The sequence below is a fragment of the Typopeltis vanoorti genome, chromosome 2 (genome assembly GCF_054136105.1).
Source record: "Typopeltis vanoorti isolate ZY-2024b chromosome 2, IOZ_Tvanoo_1.0, whole genome shotgun sequence".
NCBI lineage: Eukaryota > Metazoa > Arthropoda > Arachnida > Uropygi > Thelyphonidae > Typopeltis > Typopeltis vanoorti.
The window spans coordinates 113,509,851-113,532,641 of NC_143550.1; the positions used below are offsets into that span (position 1 = coordinate 113,509,851).

At 35.5% G+C, this 22,791-nt stretch overlaps 1 protein-coding gene across 2 annotated transcripts in view; it reads left to right on the top strand.

The window, feature by feature from the left end:
* Window positions 1–22,791, top strand: part of LOC150109347 (cytidine deaminase-like) — a 67,717-nt gene that overhangs the window by 37,854 nt on the left and 7,072 nt on the right. For both annotated transcript variants that reach the window (XM_090407557.1, XM_090407564.1), the window contains exon 4: window positions 20,092–20,149. In XM_090407557.1, the coding sequence (XP_090263683.1) occupies window positions 20,092–20,149 (58 nt within the window). The remainder of the gene's footprint in view (window positions 1–20,091; window positions 20,150–22,791) is intronic.

The window sequence follows — 22,791 nt, forward strand, 5'->3', positions numbered from 1 at the left end:
ATTCAACACTAAATATGAGGCTAATCTTCTTGAATGGCAGGCCATATCAAGTAGAGTGATGTGGGCAAATATCAGAATGGAGAAGTGGACAATGACTCTTATGATCCCATTGCATATGGCCCCACAAAGGAAGAAGTGGAAGAATTTTTTGAGACTTTAGAGAAAGCAACTGACACAATGAAAAAGGAAAAGTTAGTCCTTGTTGTGGGATCTAAATAGCAAAGTAGGAAATGATTGTCAGACATTTGGGAAAATTTTGAATAAAGAGCAGAGCTAATAATAAGTCGAGTATGAGGAAAGATTGAAAAGATGTAATTTGCAGAGACTAGTGGAGAGAAGGAAGAGGGGAGATATGATAGAGACCTACAAGTTGGTAAGGGGTTGCTATAGGATCAATGGTGGAGAAGTTCTACAGCGAATAGTGGGAGATCAGGGGAGAACCAGAGGTCATCCCTGGAAACTGTATAAAGAGGGTGTGAGTAGGGGAGTGAGAGGCAGGTTTTTTTCGTGCAGAGTTGTGAATTATTGGAATGCCTTGCCTGAGAGTGTGGTGTCTGCAAGGAGTTTGAATGTGTTTAAGACCCGGTATGATGAGATGTGTGTGAGATAAAAGGACCTCCTAGATGAGTCTTTGACTCCATGAGGTCTTGTTTAATAATAATAATAATAATAATAATAATAATAATAATAATGGCAAATACCTGTTGGATTTCTGCTCAGGACATGGACTGGTTATTATTAACACAATATTCCAACATAAAAATGTGTGCAAATTCACATGGAGAGAAGAGGCAAGGAATAAGAAAAGTCTTGTTGACTATGTTATTGTTGATAGTGATGTTTTCTCCCTGGTGCAGGACACTAGAGTGTACAGAGGATTTGAAATTGGAAGTGATCACCATTTAGTCTTCAGCAGGATAAAATCGAATTTCATATTGAGAAGAAGAACATGTAAGCAAGTTTTAATGTGAATAAAAGTTGAGGAGCTCAAAGATGTGAACTGTAGACTAAAATACGCAAACATTATTCAAGAACAAATGAAAGAGTTTGAGAACAGGAACCAAACGTTGGAGATGCATTGGCTAGTCCTGAAGAAAACATTGATTGATTCAGCCAGAGAGGCATGTGTTGAGGTGGTCTGCAAGTATAAAAAAATCAGAACTCCATGTTGGACACAGGAAGTTAAAGAGGCAGTGAAGGAAAAGAAATTAGAAATGATAAAGGTGACATGAAAATTGGAGAAAAAGACATCCTTGATGTATGGAGTAATTACTTCAAAAAATTGCTAAATGAAACAATCAGTGACAGGATAGTGGTAAAAAACACTCAACGGGCATTCAATCAGGAATACATATCATAAATATACATAGTATATTTATGATATACCCCGTAATTATAAATATACTACAGCAAGGAAGGTAACAGGAAACCACTTTGCTCATCATCATCTCCCTAGTATGGTAGCATACTAGGAAGATGACTACCCCCCCACCAACCATATGACTGAGTGAATAGAATAAAACTTGAGAAATGGTCGAGAAGGGAAGCTTGGTGAAGGACAAGCTAGATTCAGTCCAAATAGAGGCTGTCAGGATCAGATTTTGACTTTATGACAAATAGGTGAGAAAACTCGGCAATATAACAAAGATCTGTATTTAAGTTTTGTTGACCTGCAAAAGGCATATGACAAGGTGTCAAGAGAAAAGCTATTCAAAATGCTAAGGTTATATGGTGTCAATGGGGCATTATATCATGCAATTCTCAGTCTTTATTTGAGTTGTAAGTCAGCAGTTAGAATTGAAGGAAGTACAGGAAGATGGTTTGATGTTAAATCTGGTGTCAGACAAGGATATACATTATTCCCTCTGTTATTCATTACATTATCTGTATGGATGACATTATGAAGGAAAATGGTATTAAATCTGATATCAAAATTCGATATGTTAATCTCAACTCTTTACTTTATGCAGATGATGTTATACTTTTAAATACATCCAGTACAAGTCTGCAAGATTCTCTGACTAAATTGAATTACAACTGTAATAAATTTAGTATGAAATCAACAATAACAAGACAGAGATGCTGAAAATAGGCAGACACATTGAAAATACCAACTGCATCGTGAATGGAGAACCTATAGAACAAGTAAAACATTTTAGTTACTTAGGAACAATTTTTAGTGAAGATGGTGAAGTAAATATGAAAATAGGTAACAGAATCAGCAAAGCTGGTATGGTAGGAAGTCAACTGAATAAATTTATATGGAATAAGAGAGAAATTAGTCAAAACACTAAATTAGCTGTATACAAGACGGTGTTCAAACCAATTTTAACTTATGAATCTGAGATCTGGGTTAGAAATAAAACACTTGACCAAAGACTAGAGACCGCAGATATGAGAGTCCTGAGATAGATTTGAGGCGTGAAAAGATGGCATCAATGGCAATAACGTATTAAAAATGTGGATATTAACATTGTTAGCATCCAGGAATGTGTTAGCTAATCTCAGGTGGTATGGTCACTTAAATAAAATGAGAGAGGAAAGATTAGAAAACAAGTGTTCTCTGCCAGGTTGGCAGGAAAATGACCCAGAGGAAGACCAAGATCGTAGGTGGATTGGTACAGTAAAAAGGGCCTTAGAAGACAGAAATATAAATTCTGATAATGTTGGAGTCTTGACAGGTAACAGATTGATTTGGAGGAAAATGGTAGATAGGAAGTTAGTAGTGATGTAAGTATTATCAATCCTGTACACCCCCCCCCTTGAGGGTTCTTGTCAGGAATTTGATGATGATAAGAGAGAAATTAGCCAAACACTACATCAGCTGTATATACAAGACAATGTTCAAAGCAATTTTTACTTACGGATCTGAGATCTGGGTTAGAAATAAAACACTTGACCAAAGACAAGAGATCACAGATATACGATTCTTGAGAAATATTAGGAGCGTCGAACAGATGGCATCAATGGCAATATCATATTAAAAAATGAGGATATTTGGAAAAAACTTGATATTATTAGCATTCAGAAATGTGTTCACAGATCTCACATATGTAAGAGTCTTGAGAAATATTAGTGGGGGGGTGAACAGATGGCATAAATGGCAATATCATATTAAAAAATGAGGATATTTGGAAAAAGCTTGATATTATTAGTAATATCAAGTTATGCAGGTTAAATTCATATTTTGCCTACATATGGCACTGATGCACTGTAGATTTGTAACCTTTCATTAGTGAGTGGGATGAAAGAAAGAAAAAAATTGATAATGCTGTATTCATACAGAAATATAATATGCTTCGTGTTATTTATAATATCATAAAAATAATTTATTGTTTTTGAAATCTGCATTGCTACATGTGATTCATATATATATATATATATATGTTACCGCTAAAGTGCAGAAATCAGTTATTCTGCAGATTATCTAGGTATTGTGCAGATTAACTAGGGGTGATCCGTTAATGTGCGGAAAATTGTTTCATTTCTCAAATTACCTAGGTAATCTGCAAATTACCTAGATAATCTGCACATTACCTACTAGGCACTCGTTAAAGTGAAAATAAGATCTTTGCTGGAACAACAGCAACATTTCTGTACGCTTAAATTAACATAATGTTATTTATTTATTTTTCGATATCTAAAGAATCAAGTTAATACAATCAAACAATCAACAAATTAGTTGATAGAATCAATCATCAATCAATTAATATAATACAAAGAATCAAATGGTTTAAAATATTATTACAATTAAGGAAATTAATTTAGAAAAAAAAAAGATTAAAATTATGTTTACTTATTAAAAAACCAAACTAAAAGTGGAGGGAGAGGGGGGGGAGTAGGGAAAGGAAATGAGAGAAACAAACTTTTGAACTTTAACGATATCACCATCACCATCATCAAATTCCTGCCATGTACCCTCAAGGGGTGTACAGGATATGACAGTACTACATGAAAAAATTACATCATTACTAACTTCCTATCTACAATTTTCCTCCAAATCAGTCTGTTACTTGTCAAGACTCCAACATTATCAGATCTTATATTTCTATCGTCTAAGGCACTTTGTACCGTATCAATCCACCTATATCTTGGTCTTCCTCTGGGTCGTTTTCCTGCCAAACTGGCAGAGAACACTTGTTTTGCTAATCTTTCCTCTCCCATTCTATTTAAGTGACCATACCATCTGAGATTAGCTCTGCTAACGCATTCCTGGATGCTGACAATGTCAAGTTCTTTCCTAATATCCTCATTTTTAATATGATATTGCCATTGATGCCATCTGTTCATGCCTCTAATCTTTCTCAGGACTCTCATATCTGCAGTCTCTAGTCTTTGGTCAAGTGTTTTACTGCTGACCCAGCTCTCAGATCCATAAGTTAAAATTGATTTGAACACAGTCTTGTATACAGCTAATTTAGTGTTCCAACTAATTTCTTTCTTATTCCATATGAATTTATTCAATTGACTTCCCACGATACCAGCTTTGCTGATTCTGTTGTCTATTTCTATATTTAGTTTACCATCTTCAGTAAAAATTGTGCCTAAGTAGCTGAAATGTTTTACTTGTTCCACAGGTTCTCCATTCACAACACAGTTGACATTTTCAATGATTCTGCCTATTTTCATTGTCTTTGTCTTTTTATTGCTGACCTTCATACCATGTCTATTACAACAGCTATTCAATTTAGTCAGAGAATCTTGCAGACTTGTAGCGGATTTATTTAGAAGTATAACATCATCCGCATAAAGCAAAGAGCTGACATTAACATCTCCAATTTTGATATCAGGTTTAATACCACATTCCTTCATAATGTGATCCACATAGATAATGAATAACAGAGGGGATAATGTACATCCTTGTCTCACACCAGATTTAACATTAAACCATCTTCCTGTACTTCCTTCAATTCTAACTGCTGACTCACAACTCAAATAAAGACTAAGTATTGCTTGATATAATGCCCCATTGACACCATATAACTGCAGCGTATTGAATAGCTTCTCTCTTGGCACCTTGTCATATGCCTTTTCCAAATCGACAAAACTTAAATACAGATCTTTGTTATATTCCCATGCTTTCTCGACTATTTGTCGTAAAGTGAAGATCTGATCCTGACAACCTCTATTTGGCCTGAATCCAGCTTGTTCTTCACCAAGCTTTTCTTCCACAATTCTTCTCAACCGTTTCTCAAGTATACTTGCATAGATCTTGCCAGGAACACTCAGTAGGGAAATACCTCTGTAATTCTCACATTCAGTTTTATTTCCCTTTTTATATATGGGTACTATGAGAGCTCTACTCCAATCATCAGGAATTCGTCCCTCTGTCCAGGCTTTCTGAACTATGCAGTGCAGCCACTGTAAGACTCTTATACCACCATACTTCAGCATTTCTGGTCGAATATCATCTACTCCTGCTGCCTTTCCACATTTCAAGCCTTTGATGGCTTTTTCTACTTCAAGTATGGATATGTATTCCTGACTGCATGCCTGGTCAGTGTTTTTTATCACTGTGCTGTCATCACTGCTTGTTTCATTTAGCAGTTTTTCAAAGTAATTACTCCATACTTCAAGGATATCTTTTTCTCCTGTTTTCATTTCACCTTTATCATCTCTAATTCCTTTTACAGCACTCTTTCCTCCATTCCTAAGCTTCTTCAACAACCTCCAGAATATTTTGCCACCTTCTTGATATTTATTTTCTATATTCTTGCCAAAGTCCTCCCATGACTTTTGTTTAGCTAGTTTTACACACTGTTTAGCTTTCTTACATTTGTCTCTGTATTCTGTAAGAGTAAAAGCTGACTTATTTGCCAGTAACTTTTGATATGCTTTCTTCTTTTCCTTCACTGCCTCTTTAACATCCTGTGTCCACCAGGGAGTTCTGATTTTTTTATCTTTGCACACAACCTCACCACATGCCTCTCTGGCAGAATCAATCAATGTTTCCTTCAGAGTTTGCCACTGAATCTCCAAGGTTTGATTCCTGTTCTCAAACTCTTTTATTTTCTTTTCAATAATATTTCTGTATTTTAGTCTACAGTTTACATCTGAGAGCTGCTCAACTTTTATTCGCTTTAAAACTTTCTTACATGTTATTCTTTTCAATATGAAATTCAATTTTATCCTGCTCAAGACTAAATAGTGATCACTTCCAATTTCAAATCCTCTGTACACTCTGGTGTCCTGCACCAGGGAGAAAACATCACTATCAACAATAACATAGTCAATGAGACTTTTCTTATTCCTAGCCTCTTCTCTCCATGTGAATTTGTGCACATTTTTATGTTGGAACATGGTGTTAGTAATAACCAGTCCATGTCCTGAGCAGAAATCCAACAGATATTTGCCATTATTATTAGCTTTGCTCTTTTCTCCAAATTTTCCCAAAATATTTTTGTATGTCTCACAATCATTTCCTACTCTACTATTTAGATCCCCAACAAGGACCAACTTTTCCTTTTATATTGTGTCAGTTGCTTTTTCTAAAGCCTCAAAAAATTCCTCCACTTCTACCTTAGTAGAGCCTTCTGTGGGACCATAGGCACAAATAAGTCTCATTGTCCAGTTCCCCATTCTCATATTTGCCCACATTACTCTACTTGAGACTGACTGCCATTCAAGAAGATTAGCCTCGTATTTTGTGTTGAATACTATGGCTACTCCTTCTTTTCCTTGATTGTTATTGCCCGAATATAACATTTTGTATTTATTGCTCAGAAAGATCTCACCAGTTTTGGTCTTTTTTGTTTCAGTCACCCCTATTATGTCGATCTGGTACTTATCTAATTCCTCAGCTAGCTCCATTTCTTTGCCATTCAGGCTTCTTACGTTGATAGTACCGATCTTTAACTCTGGTGATGTTGAGTTGGGGTTTGTTTTCAGATTTGTTCCAGTAGCTGACTTTTCGCTGTTCGCCCTGGTTCCCTGGCGAAAACAACGGGGGCCTTGTTTAACCGGGCGACGCCCCAGCCGGCATGAAATTTTGTCATGTTGTACCATCATTTTTTATTTTGGTTTAACCAATAAGAATACAATTTGGTCGGCTAAATCCCAAATTGCCAGCCCATCCTCGTTCGTTCAGTATCAAAGTAGATACCCAACAGGGTGCACCACGAGAAGGTGAGGATTGGACATTAGGTCAGAAGCCCTGGTCGGTTCTCCGCATTCCTTTAAAGGCTATGTGGAGGTCTCCTCTCAGTTATACAGCTTTGACCCTTAAGCCGTTAATGTGCACATTACCTAGGTAAAATGCCGAAAACTCTTGATTCCGCACGTTAACGGAGCAAATCAGTTAATCTGCAGATTACTTAGGTAATGTGCACATTAACGGCTTTCGAGCTTTAGCGGTAACATATATATCATTCCCCAGGCATAAGAAGTTGCAACGTCCAGTTTGTCCAAAATAGGAGAGATCACAGTTGCAGGGAATTTGATAAACTCCAGGAAGAGATATAGTTGAGCGTTTGTCTTTAGAAGAAGGAAAATGGGAAGATAATTTGTTAATAGACGAATACGTAATACAACAGAAGTGTGAGTAAATGGTTAGGAAGAAAGAGGTCTGCTAATGTTCCCCTGGAAGAATTGGGATTAGATATATAAAGGAAAAACTGTATGTAAAAGGCTCTTCTATTGAATAAAGATGGAATCTTTATTCAATAGAAAAAAGATGGTAGATGGAATGCAGGAAGAGGATAAAAAGTTGGTTCGATAAGTTTGAAGTTGCACTGTATGCCAACCCTTACACATGAGGAAGTATGCAATCTATCACACAACAATGCTATGTTGGATTAGTGGTTAGGGAGAATTTATCCAATCTGGGTTTGGATAAAATGGGGAAAACTGCACTGCATTTTCTGCATTCCATTTACCTCTGTAAATGGAATGCAGAAAAATTATGAAAAGTTTGTTCAATAAGTTTGGTGCTGCACTGTATATATTATTATTATTATTATTATTATTATTATTATTATTTGACACCTCTAGGGAATCCAAAGACTCATCAAGGGAGAGTGTGCCAACAGCATCGAATGATTGTCCCCTTCCAACTACTAACTGCACTCAAACTTACTTAACTGAGCCATTAGTAGCAGAGGCTCTACCAATCGACCAACCTTTGCTGGCAAAGGTTGGTCGATTGGTATATGTTGACCAGCAATGGCTTATTCTTTTATGTGATAAAGAGTGTAAGAATGGTAGGGTGGTCACAAAAATACCCCCCACCACCACTAAAAAAAAAAAAAAAAAAAAAATGTAGAAGTAAGTGATGTGTCTATGAGAAAGTGATTTGAGGGAATCCTTGAGAGAAGGATCATCTGTTACCCTCTTCTGGATACAGTCAAAAATTCTTAATGAGGTTTTAGGCACAATGTGAAATGTGAAAACAGTATTCTAAGATCGATTTGCAATTTATAGCATTAAGAGATCTGCAGACAGCAATATTTTTGAATGAAAAAGAATACTTTTTTTTTGGAGGCTGTGGAGAGAGGCTACAGATGTTGTCTTTGGCCCAAATTAGGCTAAGTATGAAAGCGAACTCAGGAGTAAAAAACTGATCTTTACTGGTGATCAGAGTACAGGTATCCCTCAATGTTGCCACGTATATCAAAATCGCGTTAATCAAATCTAATAATCAATGTTAAAAATTACAATTCGTCCATGATCAATTACTGTATTAATAATTCATTTTATATGTACTCTTTTAGGAAAGATAAAAAATGAATGCAAAGTAAATGTTTAATGAATACTTGTACCTACATTATTTACTGCAATTTGCTTATCAAAAGAAGTTATCAAGAGTCATTTGAACAGTTTTAGTTTTTTTCTTATCGGCATAAATTCTACGATAACAAGCAAAGTGACTCTCCAGACTTCAGAAAAAAAGCAATAAAACATAAAGAAAAAACAATGCAAATATAATACATGATGGTACAAATTAAGTGGATATTGAATCCAACATTATTTCATAGCGAAATATAGAAACTACAAGAGTTTCATGCCAAATATATAGAAACTAACAGTTTCGGTGGATGCAAGCATAAGCAACCTTATGGGCAACTTGTAGTAAAGGTGGAGTAAGCTCCAGATTGCTTTCCTTAGTATTTTCCATAATGTAAAGCACATCTCCTAGAGGACATGTATGATAAATATTGAATCCAACATTATTTCATAGCCGAATGCCGAATATATAGAAACTAAAAGTTTCGGCAGATGCAAGCATAAGCAACCTTATGGGCAACTCATAGTAAAGGTGAAGTAAGCTCTAGATCACTTTCCTTATTATTTTCCATAATGTAAAACACATCTCCTAGAGGACATGTATGATAAATAAGCCTTTGGCTCTCTATTTCAATGGTTTATAATGGTTTATTTATTTTCAGTTACAATCTAGAAATTATTGAACTAAGAATAAAAAACAAAAAACTAAATCATACTATACTGACATCGAAGGTCGCAGTATCTCTCAAATACAGTTTGCTGTCAAATATCACAAACCTTTACATAACGTGTTAAACCAAACTGACAGCAAAAAACAGTGCGGAATATCACTTGTAACATATGAATGCACAGCTACTCATGACCTCCAAGCTATATATACACTGAATTGTGTAAGAATATTTATGTTAAACATTTTGCATGTATCTCTCAGATCAGCTGCAAGCTCTGCAGGATTAAAGGCACGTTAATCAAAACTCTTGCCACGTATATCAAGGGATTGCCACAATTAATTTCAGCGCATTAATCAAATCCCACGTTAAGCAAAACTGCATTAAATAAGGGATACCTGTATTATGAGAAGTAAGGAAGAGTGAAGCAATATCATCTGAGAAATAACACAATGTTATGTTTGATAGAATTCAAATTCATTACTTATCCTTCACCCAACTTGAGAATAGTAAAGAGATCAGTTTTCATCATAATCATCAAATAGTACACAGGATGTTATAATAGTACTACATGATTAAGTTTACATTATTACTTACTGCACATCAGCAGTTTTATCCATATTAGTTGGTGTTTGTCAGAACTGCAATATTATTATTATTATTATTACACGACACCTCCAGGGAGTCCAACGACTCATCGATGGAAGGCACCTGCTCTACATCTCTGTCTCCACCACTCATCCGCATTTGACCACCACCACTAGTATTGCCACAGACAATCACAAACATCCATGCCAACGGCGGGATTCGAACCCTCAGCCTTTTGGCTGGAGAGTGGTTAGCGTATTGTCTGATGTTATATTTCAGTCTTCTGAAACACTTTAACAGCATTAATCCACCTGTAACTTGGGTCTTCCTTTGGGTTTTTCCTTACCATACTGACATTAAACAGTTATATTCCTGACCTTTCCTTTCCGATTCTGTTTGACCATATAATCTTTTGCATTAGCTCTGCTCACACCTTTTGAATGATGACAGTGTCCAGTTCCTTCTTAATATCTTCACTTTTCCAATGATTCTACAGTAATTACTGTTTAGCTGATCACATCAGGAAGGGAAGGCAATTTGCTGTTCTGGTAATTGAAGTACAATCATATTGTATTATATTAGAAGTTAACTGACATGCATGGGTCAGTTAATTGAAGGATCATTGTTTTGAAGTTTGGATAAAGAGCAGATGACTGTACCATGGATGTGATCTGTTTTGCTGATTTTCTCAGAACTCCCATATATCTGGTCTCCAGTCTTTGATTAGCTATTTTATTTTTAACCCAGCTCTCAGATCCATAAGTTCCATAAATATATAGTGCTGATTTAGTGTTTAGACTAATTTCCCTCCTATGCCATCTAAAGTTATTCAGTTGGTTCTCCACAATACCAACTTTGCTGTTATTTTTTATTGTCTGTTTCCATATTTCATTTGCCACTTTAACTAAAAATTTGTGCCTAGTGCCTAAACATCTGAAATATTTTACTTGTGGTTCTTGTGGAGAACCTACAGAAAAATATTTTTCTGTAGGTTCTCCATCAAGAATGTAGTTGATGTTCCTATACTTCATAATCTTTTTATTGTCAATGTTCATGTCAAATTTTTTACAGCAGTTATTCATATTTAGTCCATGAATCCTGAAGATTAGATAATAAATATCTTAATAGGAAAGTGGGATTAAACATTGTCATTCATATAGATGATGATTAAGAGTGAAGATAGCATGTACCCTTGTCTTGCACCATCTACCTCCTTCAGTTCTAACTGCTAATGTACAGCTTAAATATATAGATTGTATGGCTCTATGTAATATCCCATTTACCCCATATAATTGTAGTGTTTTGAACTGCTTTTTTTCTTGGCAACTTTTCATATATATATATATATATATATATATATATATGTGGCGATTAGTTTTTACTCGGTTGTTATACATTTCAAAAAATAGATTTAATGACTCCAAGACCGAGATAACATTTTACAAGATTTTAATGATAAATACTACTAGTTTCGGCATATAGCAGCCTTCTTCAGGTATTTATAAAGGAAAGGAATACTAATAAACATTGAATTATTTAAATAAACAAACTGGAAATTACAGGTACAAATTGCCAACTGGCGTGCCAGTTGGAACAACTTGAAAAATACAACGTTTTTATGTATCGATTATGTGAGGCAATTTGTACCTGTAATTTCCAGTTTGTTTATTTAAATAATTCAATGTTTATTAGTATTCCTTTCCTTTATAAATACCCGAAGAAGGCTGCTATATGCCGAAACTAGTAGTATTTATCATTAAAATCTTGTAAAATGTTATCTCGGTCTTGGAGTCATTAAATCTATTTTTTGAAATATATATATATATATATATATATATCATCATCATCATCATCATCATCATCAAATTCCTGCCATGTACCCTCAAGGGGTGTACAGGATATGACAATACTACATGAAAAAATTACATCATTACTAACTTCCTATCTACAATTTTCCTCCAAATCAGTCTGTTACTTGTCAAGACTCCAACATTATCAGATCTTATATTTCTATCGTCTAAGGCACTTTGTACCGTATCAATCCACCTATATCTTGGTCTTCCTCTGGGTCGTTTTCCTGCCAACCTGGCAGAGAACACTTGTTTTGCTAATCTTTCCTCTCCCATTCTATTTAAGTGGCCATACCATCTGAGATTAGCTCTGCTAACGCATTCCTGGATGCTGACAATGTCAAGTTCTTTCCTAATATCCTCATTTTTAATATGATATTGCCATTGATGCCATCTGCTCACGCCTCTAATCTTTCTCAGGACTCTCATATCTGCAGTCTCTAGTCTTTGGTCAAGTGTTTTACTTCTGACCCAGCTCTCAGATCCATAAGTTAAAATTGGTTTGAACACAGTCTTGTATACAGCTAATTTAGTGTTCCGACTAATTTCTTTCTTATTCCATATGAATTTATTCAATTGACTTCCCACGATACCAGCTTTGCTGATTCTGTTGTCTATTTCTGTATTTAGTTTACCATCTTCAGTAAAAATTGTGCCTAAGTAGCTGAAATGTTTTACTTGTTCCACAGGTTCTCCATTCACAACACAGTTGACATTTTCAATGATTCTGCCTATTTTCATTGTCTTTGTCTTTTTATTGCTGACCTTCACACCATATCTATTACAACAGCTATTCAATTTAGTCAGAGAATCTTGCAGACTTGTAGCGGATTTATTTAGAAGTATAACATCATCCGCATAAAGCAAAGAGCTGACATTAACATCTCCAATTTTGATATCAGGTTTAATACCACATTCCTTCATAATGTGATCCATATAGATAATGAATAACAGAGGGGATAATGTACATCCTTGTCTCACACCAGATTTAACATTAAACCATCTTCCTGTACTTCCTTCAATTCTAACTGCTGACTCACAACTCAAATAAAGACTAAGTATTGCTTGATATAATGCCCCATTGACACCATATAACTGCAGCGTATTGAATAGCTTCACTCTTGGCACCTTGTCATATGCCTTTTCCAAATCGACAAAACTTAAATACAGATCTTTGTTATATTCCCATGCTTTCTCGACTATTTGTCGTAAAGTGAAGATCTGATCCTGACAGCCTCTATTTGGCCTGAATCCAGCTTGTTCTTCACCAAGCTTTTCTTCCACAATTCTTCTCAACCGTTTCTCAAGTATACTTGCATAGATCTTGCCATGAACACTCAGTAGGGAAATACCTCTGTAATTCTCACAATCAGTTTTATTTCCCTTTTTATATATGGGTACTATGAGAGCTCTACTCCAATCATCGGGAATTCGTCCCTCTGTCCAGGCTTTCTGAACTATGCAGTGCAGCCACTGTAAGACTCTTATACCACCATACTTCAGCATTTCTGGTCGAATATCATCTACTCCTGCTGCCTTTCCACATTTCAAGCATTTGATGGCTTTTTCTACTTCAAGTATGGATATGTATTCCTGACTGCATGCCTGGTCAGTGTTTTTTATCACTGTGCTGTCATCACTGTTTGTTTCATTTAGCAGTTTTTCAAAGTAATTACTCCATACTTCAAGGATATCTTTTTCTCCTGTTTTCATTTCACCTTTATCATCTCTAACTCCTTTTACAGCACTCTTTCCTCCATTCCTAAGCTTCTTCAACAACCTCCAGAATATTTTGCCACCTTCTTGATATTTATTTTCTATATTCTTGCCAAAGTCCTCCCATGACTTTTGTTTAGCTAGTTTTACACACTGTTTAGCTTTCTTACATTTGTCTCTGTATTCTGTAAGAGTAAAAGCTGACTTATTTGCCAGGAACTTTTGATATGCTTTCTTCTTTTCCTTCACTGCCTCTTTAACTTCCTGTGTCCACCAGGGAGTTCTGATTTTTTTATCCTTGCACACAACCTCACCACATGCCTCTCTGGCAGAATCAATCAATGTTTCCTTCAGAGTTTGCCACTGAATCTCCAAGGTTTGATTTCTGTTCTCAAACTCTTTCATTTTCTTTTCAATAATATTTCTGTATTTTAGTCTACAGTTCACATCTGAGAGCTGCTCAACTTTTATTCGCTTTAAGACTTTCTTACATGTTATTCTTTTGAATATGAAATTCAGTTTTATCCTGCTCAAGACTAAATAGTGATCACTTCTAATTTCAAATCCTCTGTACACTCTGGTGTTCTGCACCAGGGAGAAAACATCACTATCAACAATAACATAGTCAATGAGACTTTTCTTATTCCTAGCCTCTTCTCTCCATGTGAATTTGTGCACATTTTTATGTTAGAACATGGTGTTAGTAATAACCAGTCCATGTCCTGAGCAGAAATCCAACAGATATTTTTGCCATTATTATTAGCTTTGCTCTTTTATATATATATATATATATATTTTTTTTAAAGAATTGAATGACATAAACTGAGAGAAAAGGAAAAAGGTTTAATAGTATCACACAACTAGTTTTGGCTTTTTGCAGCCTTCTTCAGGTGTTTTTATACAAAAAGAAACAATAAACATTGAAGATAAAAATTGTAAACAGCATAGGAAAGTCACTATAAATATTTAACGTGAAAACGTTGTACTTAACGTATTCAAAGCTGTTCCAAAATTATGCATTTTGGGGGTGAAAAGATTACCAGCCATATCCCACAATGGTAGACCCTTACTCCAGGAAATTGATGAAGCCACAGATTTCGGAGTGTTAGTGGATATGGAGTTAGTTTTGGGGGGGGGGGGCACGTAGCAAAAGTCGCTAAAGCAGCTCATCAGATTACTTGGTTACTTAAGAATACTTTGACATTCAGAGACAAGCAGGTTATTATTCTTCTTTATTGAGCCTTGATGAGACCCCCCCTATCTTGACTACTGTGTGCAGATCTGGGTCCCAGTATTTCATGGATATGAGGAAGAGGTGGAGAGGATCCAGAGGCAAATGACCAAGATGATAGTAGGTCTATGGAATAAACTTACGAGAACAGGTTGAAGATTTGTGGGTTACAGAAACTGGTTGATAGGCTGAAAAGGGTGATATGATTGAGACATACAAATTACTGAGGGATTTTTACAAGATTAATTCAGAGGAAATTTTTCAGAACAGGTCTGGTGGTGAGAGAACTAGGAGTTGTCCTTGGAAACTGAGTAAGAGTATAGTCAGCAAGCATGTTAGAACTAGGTTTTTTTTCTTGGAGACTGGTGAATTAATGGAATAGGTTGCCAAAGTCTATTCTGGGTGCCATGACTGTGAATTATTCAAAGCAAAGTATGATAGCTACTGCACAAATGTTTGATAGTGCTTGACTGATGTTTTGGGCCTCCTTGGAGTGGCCTGTAATAGTAATAATAAATTCTGAAGCACATGTTTTTAACACATTTGGAGTGACAGCTCTGGATTGGTGAATTATTGGCATTGACTGTTGAGTTTGTAATCTAATCTTCATGCAGCTGTGAGCAAGTCAGCATGTAGTGGGAGGAGATTTTGCTTTGTCTATACAACAGTTGGTGGAAACAATGTATTGATTGTCTTCTTCAATATTTGGCTTTCTTTTATTTCATATAAAATTTTTTCACTCTCTTCCCCCTGCTCCCAAATCTAGTTCTAATAATACTCTCCAGCAGTACATTTTACACACCTCAAGTTCTTTTCCACTGTTGTGCTATAACAGTCTCTCTCACATCTCTCAACCATATATTATTATTATTAAAGTCAGACCTCCATGGAGCCATAGACTCATCACAGCAGGTATATGCTCTCTCTCTCTCTCTCTCTCTCTCACACAAATTTCATCAAACCAACCATGCCTTAAACTCATTTGCATCTGCATTCACCACACACACACCCAGACAGGCATTCCACTCACAAGCCACTCTCCATACAAAGAACCTTCGCCTTACTCCTTTTCTCATACCTCTCTTACATATATGTAGTTTCCAGGAAAACTGTCTTGTTCTATCCTTCCCTCCTCTCTCATTATAAATTTCTCTCACATTAACCTGGTAACAATCTCTGACCAACTTATATGTCTCAACCATATCCTCTCTCCTCCTCCTATTCACAAGGCTTTTTAAATTTTATTTCCTCAATCGGTCTTCATATCCCACATTTTAAAGACCAGTTGATTTTCTCTAGACTCTTTCCATTGTATATACTCATCGTCGTCGTCGTCATCATCTTTTCAGGGATATAGGCCTAGGTGCCTGTTCCTCTCATTCCATCTTTTCCTTGATCATCCCTGACTTCTATATCCACTAACTGGGTGGTATTGGAGCAGTATTTTGGATAGTCTTGAACTGTTCATTCTTTCGATACTGAAAAGTATTGAAAGAATGGACAGTTCAAGACTATCCAAATGACTATGATTATTTCACTATTGAACAAAATATTCGTATACTTTGTCTAATACTGAGTCTAATTTATGTTCTTTACATATTTCTGTGCTTCTTTTTTTCTTCTACAATTTTTATGGTCCATAATTCACTTCCAAAATTAATTCACGATCTTGCCAAAACTTTATAAACTCTTATTCTTATATGCTTTTGAACTTGGTTATATTTGGAAATATTATTTATCGTTCCTGTTATCTTTAGAAAGTTTAAAATTTTGATATCAATTGTCATCATCTTCTTTTGTATATGATGCAGCACATCCAAGGTATTTGAAGCAGTTAATTTGTTTAAAATTTTATTTTCAATCATGATTTTACTTTTGACTGGATATGGTCCTTTAAAATCCATGATTTTTGTTTTATCTGTTGATATTTGCATTCCAAAGGTTTTAGCAATTATGTTTAAGGAGTATATTGATCTTTGGAATTCATCTTTGTTTCTTGCTCTGATTATCTGGTCATCTGCAAACAAAAGAGTATTATAGTTAAATGATCTAGTTTTATATTTTTCTTCCATTTCTTTATTATTTCATCTACATAGATATTAAATAAACAGTGACATTGGACATCCTTGACAGACCCCCTTTATTTATATATACTCATCACCATGAAAACCAGGTGACCAGATCTGTGAAAAATAATCTGTATGAGGTCTGATTGAGGCTTTATACAATGGAATTATAACCTCTTTATTTTCACATGTCAAAAGACTTCAAATCACTCTCATAATCTGATGTGATGACTTCACAACTTATGTACCGTGATTGCTGAACTTTGGGTCCTTGTCTACTACCACCACTCCCAGATTGCTTATCTCCTCTGTTTCCTTCAAAATTTTCCTACCAACTGTATATTTTGCATCACATCGTTGCTTATCAAATTTCAGAATCTTACACTTTGCAACGCTGAATTGTAATTTTCACTCACTTGTCCACCCACACAATGTATTCCAGTCTACCTGTAAGGCCACATATGCTTAACTCATCATTATTCTCACTAAATTTGCATCATCAGAAACAGTTGTCCATCGCTAGTGAAACCTGGCCCAGTATCGTTAATATACAAGATGAAAAACAATGGCCCCAAAACAGACCCCTGTGACACACCACTAGTGACTTTTGTCATTTGGGATACCACATCCCCACATACAACTTGCTGATAATTATCTGACAGTGAATCTCCTATCCAATTAACTAATTTGTTATCCAGTCCATTCATTTCAATTTAGTTGCCAGCGTGTCATATGGAAATCTGTCAAGAGCTTTTGCAAAATATAAGTACACCACTGTATATACATCTCCCCATCCTCTCCCTGTCCAGTGCATTTATCACTTTATTATAGTGCATAAGCAAATTTGAAAAATTTGACTTCCCTTTAACAAATCCATGCTGACAATCACAGAGATTACATACTGCTTTTATCAAAGCTATTTCTGCTCTCACTTTTCTCTTTAGTACCACAACTCCAGATATGCAGGTTCATCACTTTTGTGAAGTGGAACAATTTTGCCTTCTTTCCTTTCCTTTGGAACCTGTGCTGTTTTTATTATAAGAATCTTATTAAACAGGAATGCTAGTGCTAATGCCAACTACATGGAACATTCCTTTAAGACGTGGTGATATGTCATCAAATCCTATTGCCTTATTAACATCAAACTTCACATATCTCCTACTCTGTCACGACTAAGCCATTCTCTCCCATTTCTTCTATTCTTGAGCTGCTCATGATTTCACACTGATGGGATGAAACACCGTGATGAATTGTTCACTGAATATCTCCTCTGTAGCAGTTACCAGTCTACTATCTTCATTCTTTAACATCATTTTATCATAATTATTTTCATTCTTTAACACCATCTTATCATAATCATTCTTCCTTCTACTTTTCACTTATCAGTAAAACCTCTCTAGGAATTTTCTTGGCCTGATTTGTTAATTTCTGCTGATACTGCAATTTTTCTGTCTTTACCAACTGAGTCACTTTCCTGGCCTGCCCATCAGGGCCAGATGGTGGCATGTGCGAAGTGTGAAATATACACACAGGCATGTAAAAGATGTCAAAAAATATGAGATAAGAGTTTAAATGAACAACGAATGGTACAGAATGATACAATTAATTATGAATGTATGTCGTCTTCCGTTCGGGCCCCCTTCAGATCTTCCCAGAAACAAACAAATAAATTCTGAAATTGTATCCTGGACCCAATTATATCACTGTAATTTTTGATTAAAATTTACGAAAATATACCTAAAATAGTTCTTTATTTTTTGATGTATCATAGATCAACTTATGATTAATTGTTGAGTTCCGTGTAAAAAAAAATTGTACAAGCAGGACTAATTCGTAGGTAACATTATACTGTAAAGTGGTTTTCATTTGTTTTTCATTTCCTGTTCGTTTTATTCACACTTTATTCAAAAAAAACTTTTTTGGAAAGGTGCTGAACATTGATCACACACACACAAGAAGAAGACTAGACGCCAGCGCTACTGCCCATTATACTCCTCATGCAACTGATTGTTATCATTATTCATCTTGTGCTTCCACCACAGTACCTTCATCTGATTTGAGATTCTGTGCTTAATTCCTTCATTCATCTAAATCATTGAGACCTACAGCTTATTAACATCAGTTTTGTTCAATTCCCCATATACCTCTTACTCACTCACTCACAGTCAGTCTCTCCTCCTCCTCATCATCATGTACTGTTCTCAAACTCTCCATGATGTCATATTCACAAGGATGAAAGACTTTTATGAACTGCTCATTTAATATCACAACTATATCCTTTGCAGCAGTTATCTTTATATTATTTTCTCCACTCAGTGTCATCCTACCATAATTTTTTTTTTTTTTTTTGCTGACTACATATTGAAAGAACTCCCTAGGTTTTTTTGGGGTTCATTAGCTAATTGCTGGTCATACTGCATGTTTGCTATCTTACCAACCACGTCATCCTCCTTGCCTGTTCTTGGTACTTCTCATGGAATTGATTTTACCACTCATCTCATGTTGCCTCCATAATGCTTTTTTTTTTCTCTCTGTATTGCATGCCTAATCTCTTCATTTATCCATTTTGCATCAACTTTATTTAACCTTCTGATCCATAATGAAGTGAGGCAGTATTTGTGTGGTATATGCTATTAATTTCCACTTGATCTGACAGTGTCCACTTCCCAGATAAGTGATTTTGACATAGAAGAGATTTGATGTAGTGCTACAACTGATAGCGACTGGCTTGGTTCTTATTTAGACTGCTGTGCAAGCATACACTCTCATTAGACTCCTTCTGGTTATCTTTGAGATTAGGCATCAGCACTGATGACCAGACCATTGTATGCTATTCCATGAAGATGCAATAAGGACTGGCTTGTACTTTGTCATCATCCTCATTGCTTTAGTTACTCTGTCTGTACCCAACCCAACAGCCTAATTCTTGTGTTTGCGAGTAACATTGTAGTGATATTTCCATATTTTGTAACTTCTCCTAGTCTTCTGACCTGTGTAATCCTTATCACAGGAATAGAAAATTTTATACAAACATCTTTTTTTTTTTTTTTTTTTTTTTTTTTTTTTTTTTTTTTTTATTAAAGAAAATGCAGATGCATGAAGTGAGCATTTGGTATCCTTGAGTTTTTCAAAGATATCAAGTTTTTATAATAAGTATACTCTATTTTAAGTCATTGGAAGTTCAATATATCTAAGACTCCTTTTTTTTAAGTATATTCTAATTGCACATATTCTATTATAATATATTTCAGCCTTTTGAAGAATGACTTTGCTGGGCCTTGTGGGTCATGTCGACAAGTTATGGCTGAGGTATTTTTGATATTCAATCAATTATTTTAGCTTGCTTATATATGCACACACCATCTTTTCTGAAAATCAAAATAAATTCCAAAATCTTAAACCAGTTTTTGACAGTATCACGGGCTGTATTTATTAACATAAAAAACTGGCAAAACAATCATGGATTTTATTATTGGTTTTCTGAAAAAGAAATCAGTAATAAAAACTGTATTATCTTGCATTCATAAATAACATGGATATAGTGTTTTATATATATATTTATCAATCCACATACATCAGCGTTACAAAACCTATAGTACATCCAGTGCCATGTGTATGTATAGATCATTTAGGAAGAGAAGAAAGCATGGGTAATAATACAGAACCCTTGTGTACTACAACATTAATTGGAGAATTCTGCAGAACAAAAGCTGTCTACCACAAAACGCAAAGAGCAGACCATACACTGGTAATGTGGTAAATAGGCCTTTGTCCAGACCTGATCACAAAGCTATGAAAATATCTAAATTTCTAAAAGCCTTGAAAATATCACTTACTCAGTAACTGTTCAAAGATGGGTAACTATTGATTAACTGGTGGTTAATCAATACAACTTCACTACTTTTCTAGGTAGTGAAGGAGTGGTTATTGGGTGAAATTTCTCTGTTGAATTGAAGTAAGTGAATGCAATAATATTTTGGTTATCTGATTTGTTTTGGACTTCTTGGGTTTAGGCTTGTTTCCATGCTGAAGGGTGGATGCCAGATGAGTTTAAAAAAATTGTAAAGATGGGCATACAGGATGGTTGTTAGTTCAGGAGCACAGTTTTGGGAAATATACATCATGACTAGAAGACGTACTTGTAGTACTTGGCAATTCTGGAGTGGGGGTGGTAACTTGACTTGATTATCAGTGCAGTAGTTGGAGGAGAAGAAGAATGTCAGGAGGTCAATCTTATCTTTGAATGATGTTACAATAGCATCTAAATATGAGAGAGAGAGAGGTGTAAATATGGATGGGTAGAATAACTTTTATGAGGAACTGGAAGACTCAACTGCCATTTAAGCAGGAGGAAATGTTTGTTTTGCACTTGGCTCTTTCAAAGTCAGATTTGAATTAGCTAGTGGTCTTTCTGTAGTTGTTGCATACTGTGTGGGATGCTGGAGTTTTGGTTTCAAGCCATTTGTGATATGCAAAATTTTTTTCTTGAATTTCTTAGTGCACTTGTTAGAATAACCAAAGTTTGAATAGTGGTCTAGGCCTTTGGGCAGAATGGGAGATAAAGGCCTTCATTTCAGTAAGAATTATATCAATTATTGAGTTGGAACGGGTGTCTCGATCTGAAGAATGGCAGTAGCAGTCCAAGGAAAAAAAAGGAAGAAAAGTCATGCAGGTCATTTCATTTGGTACGTATTATAGTGACATAGGGCACGAAGCTGAGAGTGACTGGGTGAAGAGACTTTGGAATTACTAAGATATTACATCTTAGTAATTCGCATAAAATACTAAGAGATTACATCTACAGTCTACCTATTAGGAGAACCGGGATGAGAAGAGATCAAAGGTGTTTGGAGAGAGCAGAGAGGATTTGTGAAAATTGTCCACCTGCCCATCAGAATATCTTAGCATTTCAACCGTCTTGATCAGTGGAATTGGAAAAGTGAAGTAATTCTAAGTTGACTGTTGAAATCACTATCAAAAATTACCTCACTGTTTTGGCATTTGGTCTGTAGATGATTAAGCTTCTGTGACAGATAGCAGGAAAAGATTAGAATGGTTATCAGAATTCAGAAAACACTAGAGAGAGAGAGCAAATGAATGTAAGTGATTGGGGTAAGGAAATTTTGAGCCACAGCAAATCTTAAAGAGACAATTTAGGTTTTTGTTTTTCTAGCATAGTGCACAATTTCACAAATTCCCTTGTGGTGGAAGAAATTGTGCAGCTTAAGCTTTTGAAAGGTATTTACCAGATTGACAGAGGAGATTTTCCATATGATAGAATAAAGGGATAGAAAGGGGAACACAGGACCATCCATGGAAGCTACAAGAGGAAGTAGTAAGCAAGAGAGTAAGAAGTGAGTTTTTTGCATGGAGAGTAGTAGGAGAATGGAATATATTTACTGAGAAGGTAGTGAAAGTGCAAACACTGGATGAGTTTAAGGAGATGGTACGATAGACTGTGTTGTCATGAGATGTTTAGTAATATCTCATGACACCAGAGTGTATTACTTTACATTTACTAACATTGAACTGACAACCATCATCACATATCCACACTTTCACCCTGTTCAAATAGTTCTGTAAGTGGTACATGCCATTTGCATTCCTTATTGCTCTGCCTATCTTTGCCTCATCTGCAAATAGCTGTATGTCTCCTGTCAAATCTTTCTCAACATCATTAATGTAAAAGATTGAATAACAATGGACCAATAACTGATTTAGTTACATCACTAGTCGCATTAAATCTTGCAGATAACACCTCTCATACATCTTTTTTCAATTCTGTCCGTCAGCATCCTCTTACCCAATCTGATTTTATGATCCAAACCCGTTATCCTCCACCTTTTCCAATTGCATTCCATGCTGTATCCTGCTTTAGCAAAGTCTGAAATTATGGTGTACCCCATTATCTTATCTAACTCAACCATAACATTATAATAAGATGTGAGAAA